Raw genomic sequence first — 17,991 nt, 5'->3', positions numbered from 1 at the left:
TTCCTCTTACATTCCTTACATTTATTTTATATTATGCAGCCACTGAAGTGAGACTCCCTTCTTTGACTTTTTAATGTGTTGGAACAGAGGTATAAGTCAGGAATTTATACATTAACAATTTGCAGCTGAACCCTCGAAGGGGGTATAGAGGTGCTCCCTGCTTGCAAATCGCTGGTATTGAGACACTTTCATTATTTGATCCGAGGAAGCGGACTGCGATCCGCGAAACGCGTTATCATTCAAGTGTCTGCTTTCTATTAAAATGTTATTACTTTATTTGGGCTACCCCCTTCTTTTAGAGGTAAGCCTGTTTATTTATGTTTTATCCAATTTACCTTATCCCTTCCATATACAGTATCACCTCTGAGGGCTCCTCCTCCCTCCCAGTAATGGGCTGCATGGTTATTTTTGTAAATAAAAAGTGAAATGTTATATAGTGCCACCACTCCATGCAAGCTGCCAGAACAATTATAGGATGCGGTGAGAAGGTCTGTTTCCTGGAAACATGTGAGCGAAATTATAGATGTGTGTCTTCTACAGCCTGTTTATGATCTGTATTCAGTCGTTTCAGCGGCGATCCCTGAGGACCTGTCATGTATTCCTAGCTCAGAGAGGCTGATACCGGCATTCTCTACCACTGATCATCCCTACAACACCAATTGCTGTCCTCCCTGACATCATGAAAGCAGTCCTTCCTGCCGTGTGCATCCTCTGTGGCATTATATCTACAGGTGAGAGACTGTACTGATTTTATACTGCAGCTGAAAAAGCTGATTATTCGAAGGAGGTGAAGTAGATGGTACAGTATATTGTGTTGCCTGCACTGTTTTGCAACCCTTAGGCCTCTTCTGCACGGGTAGTTAACAGGCAGTGAAATGCCTCTCAAACTCTCACAACTGCTTGCTGCTGCCTGGTAACTGCTCACTGCTGCCTGGTAACTGCTCACTGCTGCCTGGTAACTGCTTGCTAAGCACCCAGTTCAACTGCTCTTGGAAAAGAGGCCTTAGGCTTCTTGCACACAGGGACGTTACAGGCGCACGTTAGTGCAGCCTGTAACGCTCCCCCAACGCACAGCAATGTAACACAAGTGGGCTGTTCACACTGCCCACGTTGCGTTACATTGTAACGCAGCAAAGTGCTGCATGCTGTGCGTTCTCCGCGGCTAAGCCGCGTTAGACTGTTTGCACATGCTCAGTCATGTTGGGGAGGAGGGGAGAGCGGCCGGGCACATGGCTAATTAATATTCACTGCACTCAGTGACGTGCAGTGTTTACTTCCTGGAGCGGCCGCTCTGTGCGGCGGTTGGCTGGGCGGGACCACGTGATGCCGCATGCGTCCAAGAGTACGCATCACGGACGCCAGAGTGAGCTGCACAACGCGGCTCACTCCGACGTCCACACCAGAGAGCACCAGTCATTGCGTTAGGGGCACGTTATGTGCCCTATAACGTCCCCTAAATACAACGTCCTGGTGTGTAACTAGCCTAAAAGCACATCTGAGGTGAAAATAAAGTGACGAGATAAATAACTGTATCTGTCCTCCTTCTTCCTAAAGGTGGCCATACACTGGTCGATTTGCCATCAGATCAACCAACAGATAGATCCCTCTCTGATCGAATCTGATCAGAGAGGAATCGTAAACCTGCCTTTACTACAAACAGATTGTGAATCGATTTCAGCATGAAATGGATTCACCATCTGTGAAGCTGTCGCCTCCCCCAGCATACATTACCTGATCTGGCCGGCGCGAGTCCCCTGGTCTCCGCGCTCGGCTCCTCCAGCTTCACTTCACTTCCTGTCCGGGGAAGTTTAAACAGTAGAGGGCGCTCTACTGTTTAAACTTCCTGCCGGGACAGGAAGAAGTAAAGCCTGCCGGAATCCAGCTGAGAAGGAGCAGTGGTGACAGCGGGGACTCGCGCCGGCTGGATCAGGTAATGTATTGTCACCAGCGTCGGTCGTCGCCTCGGTTGTCCTTTGAAGGATACGTTCACTTAAAGTGAACCCAAGGTGAAAATAAACGGATGTGAAAAACAATTACATTTATCCTCCTACTCCTAAAAATGACATTTTAAGTATCCCATGGTTTTATTTTATATTTAAACATTTACAAAAGTAGGATGAATGTTTTTTACTGTCTCTAATCAGTGGCAGCCTATTAAGTGTCCCAGAGTTAAAATATCGGCCTTCTGACCTTTTATTGACTATTGACATTAAACTACTGACCTTTTATAGATCTTCCCTGATCTCAGAAGTTATATTCTGCGTGGAAAACTTGTGTGGCTGTAATTAGCTTTTTAGCAATGTTTACTATATTCCCGACAAGGTACCAACAAGACAGACTGTCACTTCCATGTATAAAAAATGAACTCTTTCAGGCCACAAAATAAAACAAGTAAAACAGCCTGGTTATTAATATGTTTTGCACTGTATATACACATGTTATCTCATCATGTCACATGCCTCCTTGTGTACACTTTAAAGTGGTATTGTCACCATAAAAATCAAATTTCAACAGTCAGCAACTGGTCTGAGTGTATGAAGTGATAACGATGCTAATCCTGCATTCAAAACTTGCAAAACTTTTTCTGCTGTTATGATTTGGAGTTATCACATACTTTAGGAGCTCTGGCCCTAGTGCCAAACAGTGCCAAATAGTTGAATGCTGGGAGTTCTTTTTATCTATAATATATTCCTCCTCTTCCATTTATTTCCCTGCCTAGCTGCTTATCAGAAACACCCTCTGATTACTTGTGTTTACAAGCAAGGCTGAGGTGACTCAGTGATTGGATGTGTAAATAGAAAAAAAGACAGAGCAGTTCCTAGTATACACCTCAGTGGGAGTGTCTGAAGACTCTGGGAGGAGGGCAGCTAATGAATACACAATGAGCAAGAGAAGGGAGGGGGGGGAACAAGAGTCAGGGAGGATATGATGTCAGCATTAGCTTGGCAAAATGGCCACTGCCTAGAATAGGATTTTCTGCTTTTCCTTTATAAAGTTCACAGGTATCATTACGTAGCACAATACATCTGTTATGTTACTAGAAGTAGTATTTATCTACTTATATATGTGTTTTTTATTTCCAGGTTAGCATGAGTGTCGCTTGTTCTTTGAAGGACACCTGGACTGAGATGGATATGTAGGCTGACATCTTTATTTGCTTTTAAAATTTACAGATTGCCTGGCTGTCCTGCAGATCCTCTGCCTCTAATACTTTGAGCCATAGACCCTGAACAAGCATGCAGCAGATCAGGTGTTTCTGACAGGATGACTGGATTAGCTGCATGCTTGTTTCTGCTCTTATTCAGATACTACTGCAGCTAAAGAGATCAGCAGGCCAGCCAGGCAACTGGTATTTAGAGATGTCGCAAACCTCCGATTTTCGGTTTGCGAACCCCATTCGTGAACTTCCGCGGAAGGTTCAGTTCGCGTAAAAGTTAGCGAACCGCAATAGACTTCAATGGGGAGGCGAACTTTGAAAAATAGAAAAAATGATGCTGGCCAGAAAAGTGATGGAAAACATGTTTCAAGGGGTCTAACACCTGGAGGGGGGCATGGCGAAGTGGGATACATGCCCAAAGTCCCGGGGGAAAAATCTGGATTTGACGCAAAGCAGCGTTTTAAGGGCAGAAATCACATTGCAGGCCTAAATTGCAGGCCTAAAGTGCTTTCAAACATCTTGCATGTGTATACATCAATCAGGGAGTGTAATTAGTGTACTGCTTCACACCGACACACCAAACTCACTGTGTAACGCACCGCAAACAGCTGTTTGTGTAGTGACGGCCGTGCTGGACTGGTGCGCAACATGGCCAGAGTGCAGGCCGTGGCGGTTTTCCAGCCCATATGGTCGCCGGGCTGTGGTAGCTCAATGATAGAACAACAGTGACTGTCCAGCTGATCAAATTTGGTCTGTCCACAATGAAGCAACGACCTTATTATCTTCTTGTATGTAGGTAGGCATAGGTATGTGTCCCAGTATAAGTAGGTAGGCATAGGTAGGTGCCTCAGTAGTTAGCTAGGCATAGGTAGGAGACCCAGTATAGGTAGGTAGGCATAGGTAGGAGTTCCAGTATAGGTAGGTAGGCATAGGTAGGTGCCTCAGTAGTTAGCTAGGCATAGGTAGGAGACCCAGTATAGGTAGGTAAGAATAGGTAGGAGTCCCAGTATAGGTAGGTAGGTGCCTCAGTAGTTAGCTAGGCATAGGTGGGAGTCCCAGTATAGGTAGGTAGGCATAGGTAGGTGTCCCAGTAGTTAGCTAGGCATAGGTAGGAGACCCAGTATAGGTAGGTAAGCATAGGTAGGAGTCCCAGTATAGGTAGGTAGGTGCCTCAGTAGTTAGCTAGGCATAGGTAGGAGACCCAGTATAGGTAGGTAGGTAGGCAAAGGTAGGAGTTCCAGTATAGGTAGGTAGGCATAGGTAGGTGCCTCAGTAGTTAGCTAGGCATAGGTAGGAGACCCAGTATAGGTAGGTAGGCATAGGTAGGAGTCCCAGTATAGGTAGGTAGGCATAGGTAGGTGCCTCAGTAGTTAGCTAGGCATAGGTAGGAGACCCAGTATAGGTAGGTAGGCATAGGTAGGTGTCCCAGTAGTTAGCTAGGCATAGGTAGGAGTCCCAGTATAGGTAGGTAGGCATAGGTAGGTGTCCCAGTAATTAGCTAGGCATCGGTAGAAGACCCAGTATAGGTAGGTAAGCATAGGTAGGAGTCCCAGTATAGGTAGGTAGGTGCCTCAGTAGTTAGCTAGGCATAGGTAGGAGTCCCAGTATAGGTAGGTAGGCATAGGTAGGTGTCCCAGTAGTTAGCTAGGCATAGGTAGGAGACCCAGTATAGGTAGGTAAGCATAGGAAGGAGTCCCAGTATAGGTAGGTAGGTGCCTCAGTAGTTAGCTAGGCATAGGTAGGAGACCCAGTATAGGTAGGTAGGTAGGCATAGGTAGGAGTTACAGTATAGGTAGGTAGGCATAGGTAGGTGCCTCAGTAGTTAGCTAGGCATAGGTAAGAGACCCAGTATAGGTAGGTAGGCATAGGTAGGAGTCCCAGTATAGGTAGGTAGGCATAGGTAGGAGACCCAGTAGTTAGTTAGGCATAGATAGGAGACCCAGTATAGGTAGGTAAGAATAGGTAGGAGTCCCAGTATAGGTAGGTAGGTGCCTCAGTAGTTAGCTAGGCATAGGTAGGAGACCCAGTATAGGTAGGTAGGCATAGGTAGGAGTCCCAGTATAGGTAGGTAGGCATAGGTAGGTGTCCCAGTAATTAGCTAGGCATAGGTAGGAGACCCAGTATAGGTAGGTAGGCATAGGTAGGTGTCCCAGTAGTTAGCTAGGCATAGGTAGGAGACCCAGTATAGGTAGGTAGGCATAGGTAGAAGTCCCAGTATAGGTAGGTAGGCATAGGTAGGTGTCCCAGTAATTAGCTAGGCATAGGTAGGAGACCCAGTATAGGTAGGTAGGCATAGGTAGAAGTCCCAGTATAGGTAGGTAGGCATAGGTAGGTGTCCCAGTAATTAGCTAGGCATAGGTAGGAGTCCCAGTATAGGTAGGTAGGTGCCTCAGTAGTTAGCTAGGCATAGGTAGGAGACCCAGTATAGGTAGGTAGGCATAGGTAGAAGTCCCAGTATAGGTAGGTAGGCATAGGTAGGTGTCCCAGTAATTAGCTAGGCATAGGTAGGAGACCCAGTATAGGTAGGTAGGCATAGGTAGGTCCCCTAGTATAGGTAGGTGTCCCCGTATAGGTAAGTAGGTGCCCAAGTAGTTAGGTAGGCATAAGTAGGCGCCTCAGTAGTTAGCTAGGCATAGGTAGGAGACCCAGTATAGGTAGGTAGGCATAGGTAGGTGTCCCAGTAGTTAGCTAGGCATATGTAGGAGTCCCAGTATAGGTAGGTAGGCACAGGTAGGTGTCCCAGTATAGGTAGGTAGGAGGTAGGTAGGTGTCCCCGTATAGGTAAGTAGGTGCCCCAGTAGTTAGGTAGGCATAGGTAGGTGTCCCAGTATAGGTAGGTAGGCATAGGTAGGTCCCCTAGTATAGGTAGGTAGGTAGGTGTCCCCGTATAGGTAAGTAGGTTCCCCAGTAGTTAGGTAGGCATAGGTAGGTGTCCCAGTATAGATAGTTAGGCAGGGCCTGGCTGTCACAGTAATAACAATTACCAAGGTCCAGCTGCAACAGATAGGGCTGTATAATGTCAGTGTCAGTGAGCAACACACACACAAAAAAAACACATCAGGAAAACATTAGCTCTCAAAAGAGCTGTTGAGGGGTGCTATTTTAGCAATAACAATCAGCAAGGAGCAAGCCAAGAGCCTAACTAATCTTTCCCTAGGAGAAAAAATCTGCAGCAGCTCTCCCTAGTCTGTCCATTTGCAGCAGGCACACGAGTGAGTCATGGCCGCCGGAGGCTGCCTTATATAGGGGGGGGGGGGGGGGGGGGGCTCCAGGGCTTAGTGTAGCCTGAATGGCTACAATGTGCCTGCTGACTGTAATGCAGAGGGTCAAAGTTGACCCTCATAGTGCATTATGGGGCAAATCGAACTTCCGCAAAAGTTCGCTTGGAACCGTTCGCCGGCGAACCGTTCGCGACATCTCTACTGGTTTTGTTTACCAGGAAATAAATATGGCTGCCTCCATATACCTCTCACTTCAGGTGTCATTTTTTTTTTTCTATTTCTTGTTTTTATTGAGTTTCCAGCATACAAGAAATAATGATACAATTCATATAGTTGAAGCAATAGTAGAACATTAAATATTGTATAAGATGACTTCATAAAGCAAAATTACTCAACTGAATACTAGAATATCTGTGTACACATTAAACTGAAGTCTAATGTATATGCAACATAAATAACACTTATCAAGTAAAATACCACATCAAAAGTATGGCAGAGAAAGAAAAACAAGCAAAAAAAAAAACCTATCTCAAAGCTATAGAATATTAAATAATCCCAATTATCAATACACTAGACCCATTTCTAGTGGAAATTTCCTCCCAAATACAGTATAACTAAAGTAAAGGTTCAAGAATCCTCAGTCGATCTCTATTAAAGAGACACTGAAGCGAAAAAAAAATTATGATATTATGATTTGTATGTGTAGTACAGCTAAGAAATAAAACATTAAGATCAGATACATCAGTCTAATTGTTTCCAGTACAGGAAGAGCTAAGAAACTTAGTTGTTATTTCTATGCAAAAAAAGCCATTAATCTCTACGACTAAGTTAGTCGTGGGAAGGGCTGTTATCTGACTTTTATTATCTCAACTGTAAGTGAACTGTTTTCTTTTTATGTGCTAGAGGAGAAGTCATTACTTCACAGACTGCTCTGAAAGACTCATTCTGAAAGCTTAGTGTTGTGTAATCTGCACATATTAGAGAATGATGCAATGTTAGAAAAAACACTATATACCTGAAAATAAAAGTATGAGAATATTTTCTCGTTAAAGGATTTTCACTTACCTGGGGCTTCTACCAGCCCAGGTAAGAGGCCTCGTAGTCACTCACTGCTGCTCCAGTCCCCCGCCACCAGCTAGTTTCATATCCTCGGGGTCGGCGGGCCGCATTGCATACATTTTTACGCATAGTGCAGGAACATTAACGCATAAATGTTTTCGCGTTGGGGGTGCATAACCGCCATTGGTTTTATTTTATATTCAAACATTTACAAAAGTAGGTTGAATGTTTTACTGTCTCTCATCAGTGGCAGCCAATTAAGTGTCCCAGACTTAAAATGTCGTCCTTCTGACCTGTTATTGACCTTAAACTACTGACCTTTTATATATCTTCCCAGTGCTCAGAAGTTGTATTCTGCCTGGAAAACTTGTGTGACTGTAATTAGCTTTTTAGTGATGTTTACTATATTCCCGACAAGGTACCGACAAGACAGAAGCTGTCACTTCCATGCTTAAAAATTAACTCTTTCAGACAGCAAAATAAAACAAGTAAAACAGCCCTGGTTATTAATATGTTTTGCACTGTACATACACATGTTATCTCATCATGTCACATGCCTCCTTGTGTACACTTTAAACTCCTGGGCATTACGGACGAGCTCAGCTCGCCCAGTAACGCCGCAGGGCACTGCTCAGGCCCTGGTGGGCCGATTTGAATATTTTTTTTTTAAACACGCAGCTAGCACTTTGTTAGCTGCGTGTTTCTCTGATCGCAGCTACTCGCCGCTGATCCGCCGCTACCCGCTGCGAAAGAGGCCCCCCCGCCGACCCCGTGCTCAGCCTGGCCAAACGCTGTCAGGCTGCGCTATGGGGTGGATCAGGACTCCCTGTGACATCACGACGACGATGATGTTGATGACATCATTCCGTTCGTCGCCATGGCGATGGGGAAAGCCCTGAAGGAAATCCCATTCAGAACGGGATTTCCTGATAGGCTTGATCGCTGGCGGCGATCGGAGGGGTGGAAGGCGTGCAGCAGGGAGGGGGGAATCATGTAGCTAGCGCTAGGCTAGCTACATGAAAATAAAAAATTAGGTTAAAAAAACCCTCGTGCGGCCGCGGGAATCAAAACGCCAGGGAGGTTTTAAAGCACACCTGAACTGAGATGGATATGTAGGCTGACATCTTTATTTGCTTTGAAAAATTACAGCTTGCCTGGCTGTCCTGCCGATCCTCTGCCTCTAATACTTTTAGCCATAGCCCCTGAACAAGCATGCAGATCAGATGTTTCTGACTGAAGGCTGACTGGCTTAGCTGCTTGCTTGTTTCTGCTGTTATTCAGATACAACTGCAGCTAAAGAGATCAGCAGGCCAGCCAGGCAACGCAAAAATGTATTAGCGTTGCACTGCTAATGCGAAAAATGTATGAGTTAATGTTCCTGCACTAATGGGAATGTGTAAAAATTTACACAATGTGTCCTGCGGACTCCAAGGTCGTCAGAAATGAAACTATCTAGCGGCGGGGGACTGGAGCAGCAGTGAGTGACTACGAGGGCACAAGATGACTGCATGGGGCTGGTAGAAGCCCCAGGTAAGTTAAACTCATTATTTGTTTTGCCCGATGATTCCTATAAACGTGCTTGAATAAATCTGCCCTGCGCTAAAACCATTTTTTGTCTGGGTTGTGTCATCCGGAGAAGTAGGATACCTCATTTTTATAGTCTGTATTATTTTCTATTATTTACATGCAATCTGACTATCATATTGTGGGCGCCTCCACCCCTTATCATCAGATGCTCATGGTTGATGAATCAAGTTATACATTGGGGTTGATTCACTAAACCGTGGTAACGCACAGCACGGCCGCGCTATGCGCTTCGTGCGCGTTTTGACACGCATAAAGATTTACGTGCGCTAACAAAGGTTTGCGCGCATTAACATTTGCATGCTAAAATATGCATTGTGCTGCGCTAACGCGCGAAAACCTGTGCTAGCACGCGTAAATCTTTACACGTGCCAAAACACACGCCAAGCGCAGATTTTAAAATAAGATTATACAGATAGAAATAAACCAGGGAAGTCTATGACTCTCAGAATGAATGCTCACAGGATAACACAAAGAATCTCAAACTAAAACACCCAACTACTGATCTAATATCTCACACCACCCAATTGATATTGCAAACTCCTTTTGCAAAATACTATGAGAAATTATACAATTTGAACCAAGACCCTAACACTATGCAACCCTCCCAACAAGACATAGACAGGTACTTAATCAGTGTTGCCCTTCCCCATTTATCAGAGATTGACCAAAAACAACTCAATACCCCTTTTCAAAGAAGTTGAAGCAGCCATTAAATCTCTAAAAAATGACAAAGCTCCTGGCAAAGACGGATTCATCAATAATTATTGTAAAAAATACTCCCACATCTTGACCTCACCCCTCACAAACATGATTAATGAAGTCCCTATAACAGGTACATTTCCAAAAGAATACCTAGTCTCTATCATTGAAAAATGTGTGTGTGTGGGGGGGGGGGGGGGGGGGGGGGGACCGAGAGCCCAATATGGTGCAGTATGTTAACATGGAGAGATCTCTTGTTAATAAATGTGATGATTATACTCACAAGGGTGTGTCGCCACAAAGGCAACCACTGTACAGGCCGGCGGGGAGAACTGTAACCTGACCCCGCTCAGGTTTAAAAAGTCGTTCTCTGTAGATAGGAGAAAATGGGGATACACCCCTCCACCAAGGGTGGACTAGATAATATTGAAATAGGATAACAAAGGCGCCAAGTAGAATAAACTTAGTTAAAATTGTTAAAAAAGGGGAAGTGGGTGGACTCACCTCCCTTCTGAAAAAAAGGCCGGACAATGGACAGGTTACTTACAGTCTAAAGTAACATTTATTAGTAACTCCAAAAGTGCAACGCGTTTCACGGGTAACTGTCCCGCTTCTTCAGGCAAATGAGCGGGACTGTTACCCGTGAAACTCGTTGCACTTTTGGAGTTACTAATAAATGTTACTTTAGACTGTAAGTAACCTGTCCATTGTCCGGCCTTTTTTTTTAGAAGGGAGGCGAGTCCACCCACTTCCCCCTTTTTAACAATTTTAACAAATTTTATTCTACTTGGCACCTCTGTTATCGTATTTCAATACTAGTCTCTATCATATTCTTAACCACTATCCCAAAAGAGAGGAAAGACTGAACCAAACAATTATAGACAGATATCCCTTTTAAACACTGATCTTAAAGTATATGTCAAAGTAATTGCCAACCGCCTTACGCCTCTTATTCCACAATTGATACACTCCAACCAAGCTGGCTTTGTCAAAGGCAGGATGACCAATGACAATACTCGTAAAGTCTTGTCTCTCATGCATAGAGCGGAGACCTGTCGGACGCCTTCTTTGTTCATCTCCTTGGATGCGGAGAAGGTGTTCAACAGGGTCCACTGGGGTTATATGTCTAGTGTTCTAACCAAATTCGGTTGCGTGGGACCCATATATAGAGCAGTGCTGCTCGTAATGGAAAAATCTACGCTTACGGATCATTATGCGTAATTTTACGCTATTACGCATTACGCAATTACGGTTACGGCGTAGGAAATTATCTACGGTACATCACCGTAATTACGCGTAAACTTACGCAATTACGCGTAAGGATACCGTAATGAAGGCGCTTACACTACGATGTTACGCGTAGTGCCGTAATACCCATTAATGCGTATTTTTTGACGCATGCGTACGATATGTACGCAATAGCCATCAATGTGACAGTTATTGCGTACATATCATTCGTATGCGTCAAAACGTACGCTTATACTGAAGGGCGGGAGAAGATACTATTGGTTGCTTAGGATGTTGACTGATTGGCTACTCTTAGAAAATGGGAGATTTTACGTTAGTAATTACGCGTAAAATTACGCGTGAGTGTTCGTAAAATTACGCATGCCTAGCAATTACGGTAGGCGGCGTAATTACAATACCGCTTTACGGCTTACGCGTACATACTTACGCGTAAGACCGTAAGTAACGCGTAACGCTTACGCGTAAAAAAACTGTAAATTACGATGCGTAATTACGCGCATGCGTAATTTCGGCCCAGCACTGATATAGAGCCATTCCTGCATTATACTCCCATCCATCAGCTATTGTTTCTGCTTCAGGTTCACTATCAGCTCCTTTTAGCATAACCGATGGAATATTAACATTAGAGCCACTTGCACAAAAAATCAGGAACAACTCTAATATTGATGGTATCAAGTGTGATAATTCTGAAGAAAAATTAGAAATGTTTGCAGATGAAATATTTCTCCATTTACAAAACCCAGCTACCTCTCTTAAACATGCGATACAGGAACGACAAGAATTCTCCAAAGTTTCATTTTACAAACTTAATTAAAAGAAAACAATAATTCTCCCATAAAATATCCCAGAGAGGGTTCCGAATACACTGAAATCCTCATATTCATTCTCCTGATCCTCTACTTCAATAAAATTCCTAGGCATCCATCTTAAAGCCCCAACTTCCCAATTATATAACAAACTACACCCCTTGGATAACAAATCTTAAGACAAAATTGGAAGCATTAGGAAAATTTGATTTCTTATGGTTGGGAAGATCTGCAGCATTCAAAATGCTGATACTCCCCCAACTATTATATCTCTTTCGAAATTTACCTATCAAAGTTCCAAAAAATGTTCTTCCTCTCACTCCAAAAGATGACTAATAAATTCATTTTAGCCAATAAAAAACCCAGATTCTCAATTAGTGTACTAACAATGCACTCGTCTGAGATGGGATTAGGAGTATCTGATCTGGAATTATACTACAAGGCCACTTTACTAGACCAGACGAGACCAATATGGACAAACAATACATCTAAACCCTGGGTGGAAACTGAGCAAAAACACCTCACAACTCATTCATACAAATTGCAGCTAGAGTGCCATTTGATATGGAAACTAAACATAATATAAAAAAATCCTACAATAACAAACTCTTTAAAACTATGGAAAGAAATGGTTAAAGCTTGCTTTATGGATTCCTTGTCCAAACAATTGTCGATACTAGTTACCATTGAATAGTTTAACCACAACAATTCGCAATTTATCACTTAGTAACTGGGAATCTAAAGCCCAATCTACACGATACGATTCTTTGTACGATTCGATTATGATTCTATTTACTAACCAATTAAATCCAATATGTCTGATCAGGATTCGATTCAATTTAATTCGATTTGCCATTGTTTTGCAATAGCAAATCGAATTGAATTGAATCGAAGCCTGATCGGACATGTCGGATTTAATCGGATCGTAAACAGAATCATGATCGAATCGTACAAAGAATCGTATCGTGTAGATTGGGCTTAAAGGCCTCCATTCCTTGGAGAAACCATACAATGGTACCCAATTCAAGTTTTTTGAAGCATTGGTAAATGAGTTTCATATATCCAAATCAGATATATTCAAATCTCATAAAATCAAACATTTCCTAAAGAGACACTCTCCTACCCCAATTTCTTTCCCTCCACAAATCTCAAAATTACTACAACCCCACAACGCTCTGCAGAAAGGGGCATCTACCTTTTACAGAACCCTCCTCTCAAATAAAACAGTTAAACATCAATGGCAATTAAAAAAGTGTCAATTAATCTTACAAATGGATCTCTCACAGGAGGATTGGGAGCTTGCTCTCAAATATCTCAAATCTTTCTCAAATTGCACTTCACATCACGAAAATCTGCTGAAGATGCTCTGGCTCTGGTATTTAACACCTGAAAAAATTGCACAATTTGACCACCAGGCCTCACCTCTTTGTTGGAGGAACTGTGGTCAAGTTGGTTTAATTGACCATATCTTCTGGCATTGCACCCTAATTAGACCCCTTTGGGAATCAATAGAACGCCTACTAAAGAAGTTACCTATGAGCTTATCATATATTCCACCTCATATGGGTTTACTCCATATCAAAATATGTGACTTTCCTCTGAAGGAAAGATTCCTGATTAGCCACCTTATCATTGCTACCAGGATGTCAATTACTTATAACTGGAAATCTCACAGTGTTTCAAACATAGAGAAAATTCTCAAAATTGCCGAATTCCAGCTAATTACTGAAAAATCCTGGGCTCTGAGATATTGTTCATTAGACAAATTCCTTTGGAGGTATGATGAGTGGCTATTACTGTTTCCAAGTTCCAAATTATTTGATTATTGAAAGCATCACAACTAAGAACTACAAAACGGCTACAATGGCACATACAAAAATCCCTTCATTGAGTCCCTATTGTCTTCTCTTTTCTAAGATGTACCATTTATAATAACAAAGGTACCACCTCAAACTAAGTACATACCAGCTGAACTCGACTACAAGGCCCCTGTAAGGCAATGCCACCTCCCTACTCCATTTCCCCTGTTACCTCTGTTCTTAAAGAGGAGCTGTTAGGTATAAGGTCTCAGAGAAAAAAAACACATATATCAGTAGCTAAAGATTGGCTGTACTTACATTACATATGCATTTCACTGTCCACGTTTGGATTTCACAGAATTGTTATATAGTATTTGCAGAGAATGATGCTCCTGACAACTCATGGCAGGTTCTATGTTTGTCTGTCTCCTATGAAGCCAATTGTGATGTCATATCCTCCCTGCTTCCTGATGATTCGACTCACAAAAAAGATCCTAAGGGACAACACTACTGTGCAGTGAATATTAATTAGCCATGTGGCTAGGAACAATATGCAGTATACTTTAACGGAACATGTGCCTTGTGATTTTTCAGTGCTGGCTGCTGTTACAAGCTGCTGTAACATGAGCCTGTAACTTCTCACTGTGAATGAAAGCAGCATTAGGGCGTTATAGGGAAATGAAGGGGATGACCCAAGGTACTGCAGTGGGAAGAAGAGGCAGCCCCAGAATGCTTTGCAGTATCTGTTATGCGTCCTGCCGGCCTCCTTCAGAGCTTGGGAATAACCAGCCTTGCTGTTCAGCACACATCATAGTAAGAGAGATTTTTAACTTCAGTATTGCCTTTTTGTCTTCCTTCTAAACTGTTTAACACAGGAGAATAGAGGTTTAAATTAGCTTTTGCAGCCTGACAGTTAAGGTAGCCATACACTGGTCGATTTGCCATTAGATCGACCAGCTGACAGATCCTTATCTGATCGAATCTGATCAGAGAGGGATCATATGGCTGCCTTTACTGCAAACAGATTGTGAATCGATTTCAGCCTGAAACCGATCAAAATCTGTTGAGCTGCTCCTGCCGCCTGTGCCCCCCCCCCTATACATTACCTGACGCTGGCTCCCGGGCATCTTCTCCGCGCTGCACCGCACCGCTCTGTTCTTGCTCCATCCCGACGCTTCCTGTGTCACTCCGTGACCAGGAAGTTCAAATAGAGCGCCCTCTATTGGAACTTCCTGGTCACTGCAGTGACACAGGAAGCGCCGGGATGGAGCCGGAACAGAGCGGTGCATCGCGGAGAAGACGCCCGGGAGCCAGCGTCAGGTAATGTATACCTGATCGGATCGGCCGCCGCTAGCGACGCGCACCCTACCCGCGGGCGATCGAGGGTAATTTCCCGCATGGCGTGATCGACGGAACGATCCGATTTCGGGAGGAAATCGGATCGGCGGGTGCGTTTAGCGTGAACAATTGGCAGCAGATTCGATCTAGTGTTGGGCGAACAGTGTTCGCCACTGTTCGGGTTCTGCAGAACATCACCCTGTTCGGGTGATGTTCGAGTTCGGCCGAACACCTGACGGTGCTCGGCCAAACCGTTCGGCCATATGGCCGAACTAAGAGCGCATGGCCGAACGTTCCCCGAACGTTCGGCTAGCGCTGTGATTGGCCGAACGGGTCACGTGGTTCGGACCCGAACGCGCTCTGATTGGCCGAACGGTCACGTGGTTCGGGTAAATAAATACCCGAACCACGTCATATCTCCGCCATTTGTCTGTGGGTTTAGCTTTGGGTAGGCAGGCAGGGTAGTTCGCGCTCCAGCCACGCTAGCCAGGGTCCCCCCTGTCATTGTGTCACTGCTGGGAACAGTAGTACACCGCTTGCTCAGCCACACTATATAGCATTCTGTTTACTGCCACTCTGTGTACCTCGCTCAGCCACACTATATAGCATTCTGTTTACTGCCACTCTGTGTCTGCTGGGAATAGTAGTACACCGCTTGCTCAGCCACACTATATAGCATTCTGTTTACTGCCACTCTGTGTACCTCGCTCAGCCACACTATATAGCATTCTGTTTACTGCCACTCTGTGTCTGCTGGGAATAGTGGTACACCGCTCGCTCAGCCACACTATATAGCATTCTGTTCACTGTTCTGTGTCTGCTTGGAATAGTGGTACACCGCTCGCTCAGCCACACTATATAGCATTCTGTTTACTGTTCTGTGTCTGCTGGGAATAGTGGTACACCGCTCGCTCAGCCACACTATATAGCATTCTGTTTACTGTTCTGTGTCTGCTGGGAATAGTGGTACACCGCTCGCTCAGCCACACTATATAGCATTCTGTGCACTGTTCTGTGTCTGCTGGGAATAGTGGTACACCGCTCGCTCAGCCACACTATATAGCATTCTGTTCACTGTTCTGTGTCTGCTGGGAATAGTGGTACACCGCTCGCTCAGCCACACTATATAGCATTCTGTTTACTGTTCTGTGTCTGCTGGGAATAGTGGTACACCGCTCGCTCATCCACACTATATAGCATTCTGTTCACTGTTCTGTGTCTGCTGGGAATAGTGGTACACCGCCCGCTCAGCCACACTATATAGCATTCTGTTCACTGTTCTGTGTCTGCTGGGAATAGTGGTACACCGCTCGCTCAGCCACACTATATAGCATTCTGTTCACTGTTCTGTGTCTGCTGGGAACAGTAGTACACCGCTCGCTCAGCCAGAGTATATAGCATTGTGTTTACTGCCACTCTGTGTACACCGCTCAGCCAGACTATATACCATTGTTTACTGACACTCTGTGTACACCGCTCAGCCAGACTATATACCATTGTTTACTGACACTCTGTGTACACCGCTCAGCCAGACTATATACCATTGTTTACTGCCACTCTGATTCTGCTGGGAACAGTAGTACACCGCTCGCTCAGCCAGACTATATAGCATTGTGTTTACTGCCACTCTGTGTACACCGCTCAGCCAGACTATATACCATTGTTTACTGACACTCTGTGTACACCGCTCAGCCAGACTATATACCATTGTTTACTGAAACTCTGTGTACACCGCTCAGCCAGACTATATACCATTGTTTACTGCCACTCTGATTCTGCTGGGAACAGTAGTACACCGCTCGCTCAGCCAGACTATATACCATTGTTTACTGACACTATATAGCAGACTATATAGCATTGTGTGTACACCGCTCAGCCAGACTATATACCATTGTTTACTGACACTCTGTGTACACCGCTCAGCCAGACTACATACCATTGTTTACTGCCACTCTGATTCTGCTGGGAACAGTAGTACACCGCTCGCTCAGCCAGACTATATACCATTGTTTACTGACACTCTGTGTACACCGCTCAGCCAGACTATATACCATTGTTTACTGCCACTCTGATTCTGCTGGGAACAGTAGTACACCGCTCGCTCAGCCAGACTATATACCATTGTTTACTGACACTCTGTGTACACCGCTCAGCCAGACTATATACCATTGTTTACTGCCACTCTGATTCTGCTGGGAACAGTAGTACACCGCTCGCTCAGCCAGACTATATAGCATTGTGTTTACTGCCACTCTGTGTACACCGCTCAGCCACACTATATAGCATTGCGTACTCTGCCAGTCAGTGTGTATATTGCTGGGATCAGTAATACTCCACTCACCGTCAACCACTATATGAGCTCAACATGAGTTCCCCAGAGACCTCCGCTGTGAGCAGCACTCCCAACAACAGCAACAGCCAACGCCCCACGCAAGCTATAACATCCACCCCAGCAGCCAGTGGTCAGCAGCAGCCCTCCCCGGAGGAGAACGTTGTGTCCATCGGTCCGGCGCCAGAGCGATTAATGAGGGCTGCCATTGAGGAGATGATGGGGCCTGATGTGGAGGAGGAGGTCTGGCTCAGGCCAGCATCCCAAGTTAATGTTGAGGACGATGAGGGGTCTGTGTCTGGGGATGTTGGGGTGGCAGAGGTGGTGGGTGGGTCAGACTCAGGAGAAGAGTTGTATGATGAGGATGATGATCGGGACCATCTGTATGTGCCTCAGAGTCCGACCCCGGAAAACATGTTGTATCGTGTGTTTAGGTACTAAAATCTGCGTTCCCTCCCAGTAGTGTTGGGCGAACAGTGTTTGCCACTGTTCGGGTTCTGCAGAACATCACCCTGTTCGGGGTGACTATATAGCAGACTATATAGCATTGTGTTTAATGCCACTCTGTGTACACGGCTCAGCCACACTATATAGCATTGTGTTTACTTCCACTCTGTGTCTGCTGGGAACAGTAGTACACCGCTCACCCGCCACTGTATAGCATTGTGCTCTGTGTCACTGCTGACAATAGTGGTACACCGCTCACCCACCACTGTATAGCATTTCTGTACTGCCACTGTACTGCTGC

General features: G+C 44.7%; 1 protein-coding gene across 1 annotated transcript in view; it reads left to right on the top strand.

Moving 5' to 3' along the window:
* Window positions 1-662: 662 nt before the first annotated feature.
* The window catches only part of LOC137522303 (uncharacterized), an 86,374-nt gene continuing 69,045 nt past the window's right edge, over window positions 663-17,991 (top strand). Inside the window, exon 1 of the mRNA XM_068242335.1 lies at window positions 663-731. Within this exon, the coding sequence (XP_068098436.1) occupies window positions 680-731 (52 nt within the window). The 5' untranslated portion in view covers window positions 663-679. The remainder of the gene's footprint in view (window positions 732-17,991) is intronic.

This window comes from Hyperolius riggenbachi, chromosome 6, assembly GCF_040937935.1.
Source record: "Hyperolius riggenbachi isolate aHypRig1 chromosome 6, aHypRig1.pri, whole genome shotgun sequence".
NCBI classification, from domain to species: Eukaryota; Metazoa; Chordata; class Amphibia; order Anura; family Hyperoliidae; genus Hyperolius; species Hyperolius riggenbachi.
The sequence above is the reverse complement of the archived record's forward strand: the minus strand, read 5'-3'. Positions and strand labels throughout refer to the sequence as shown.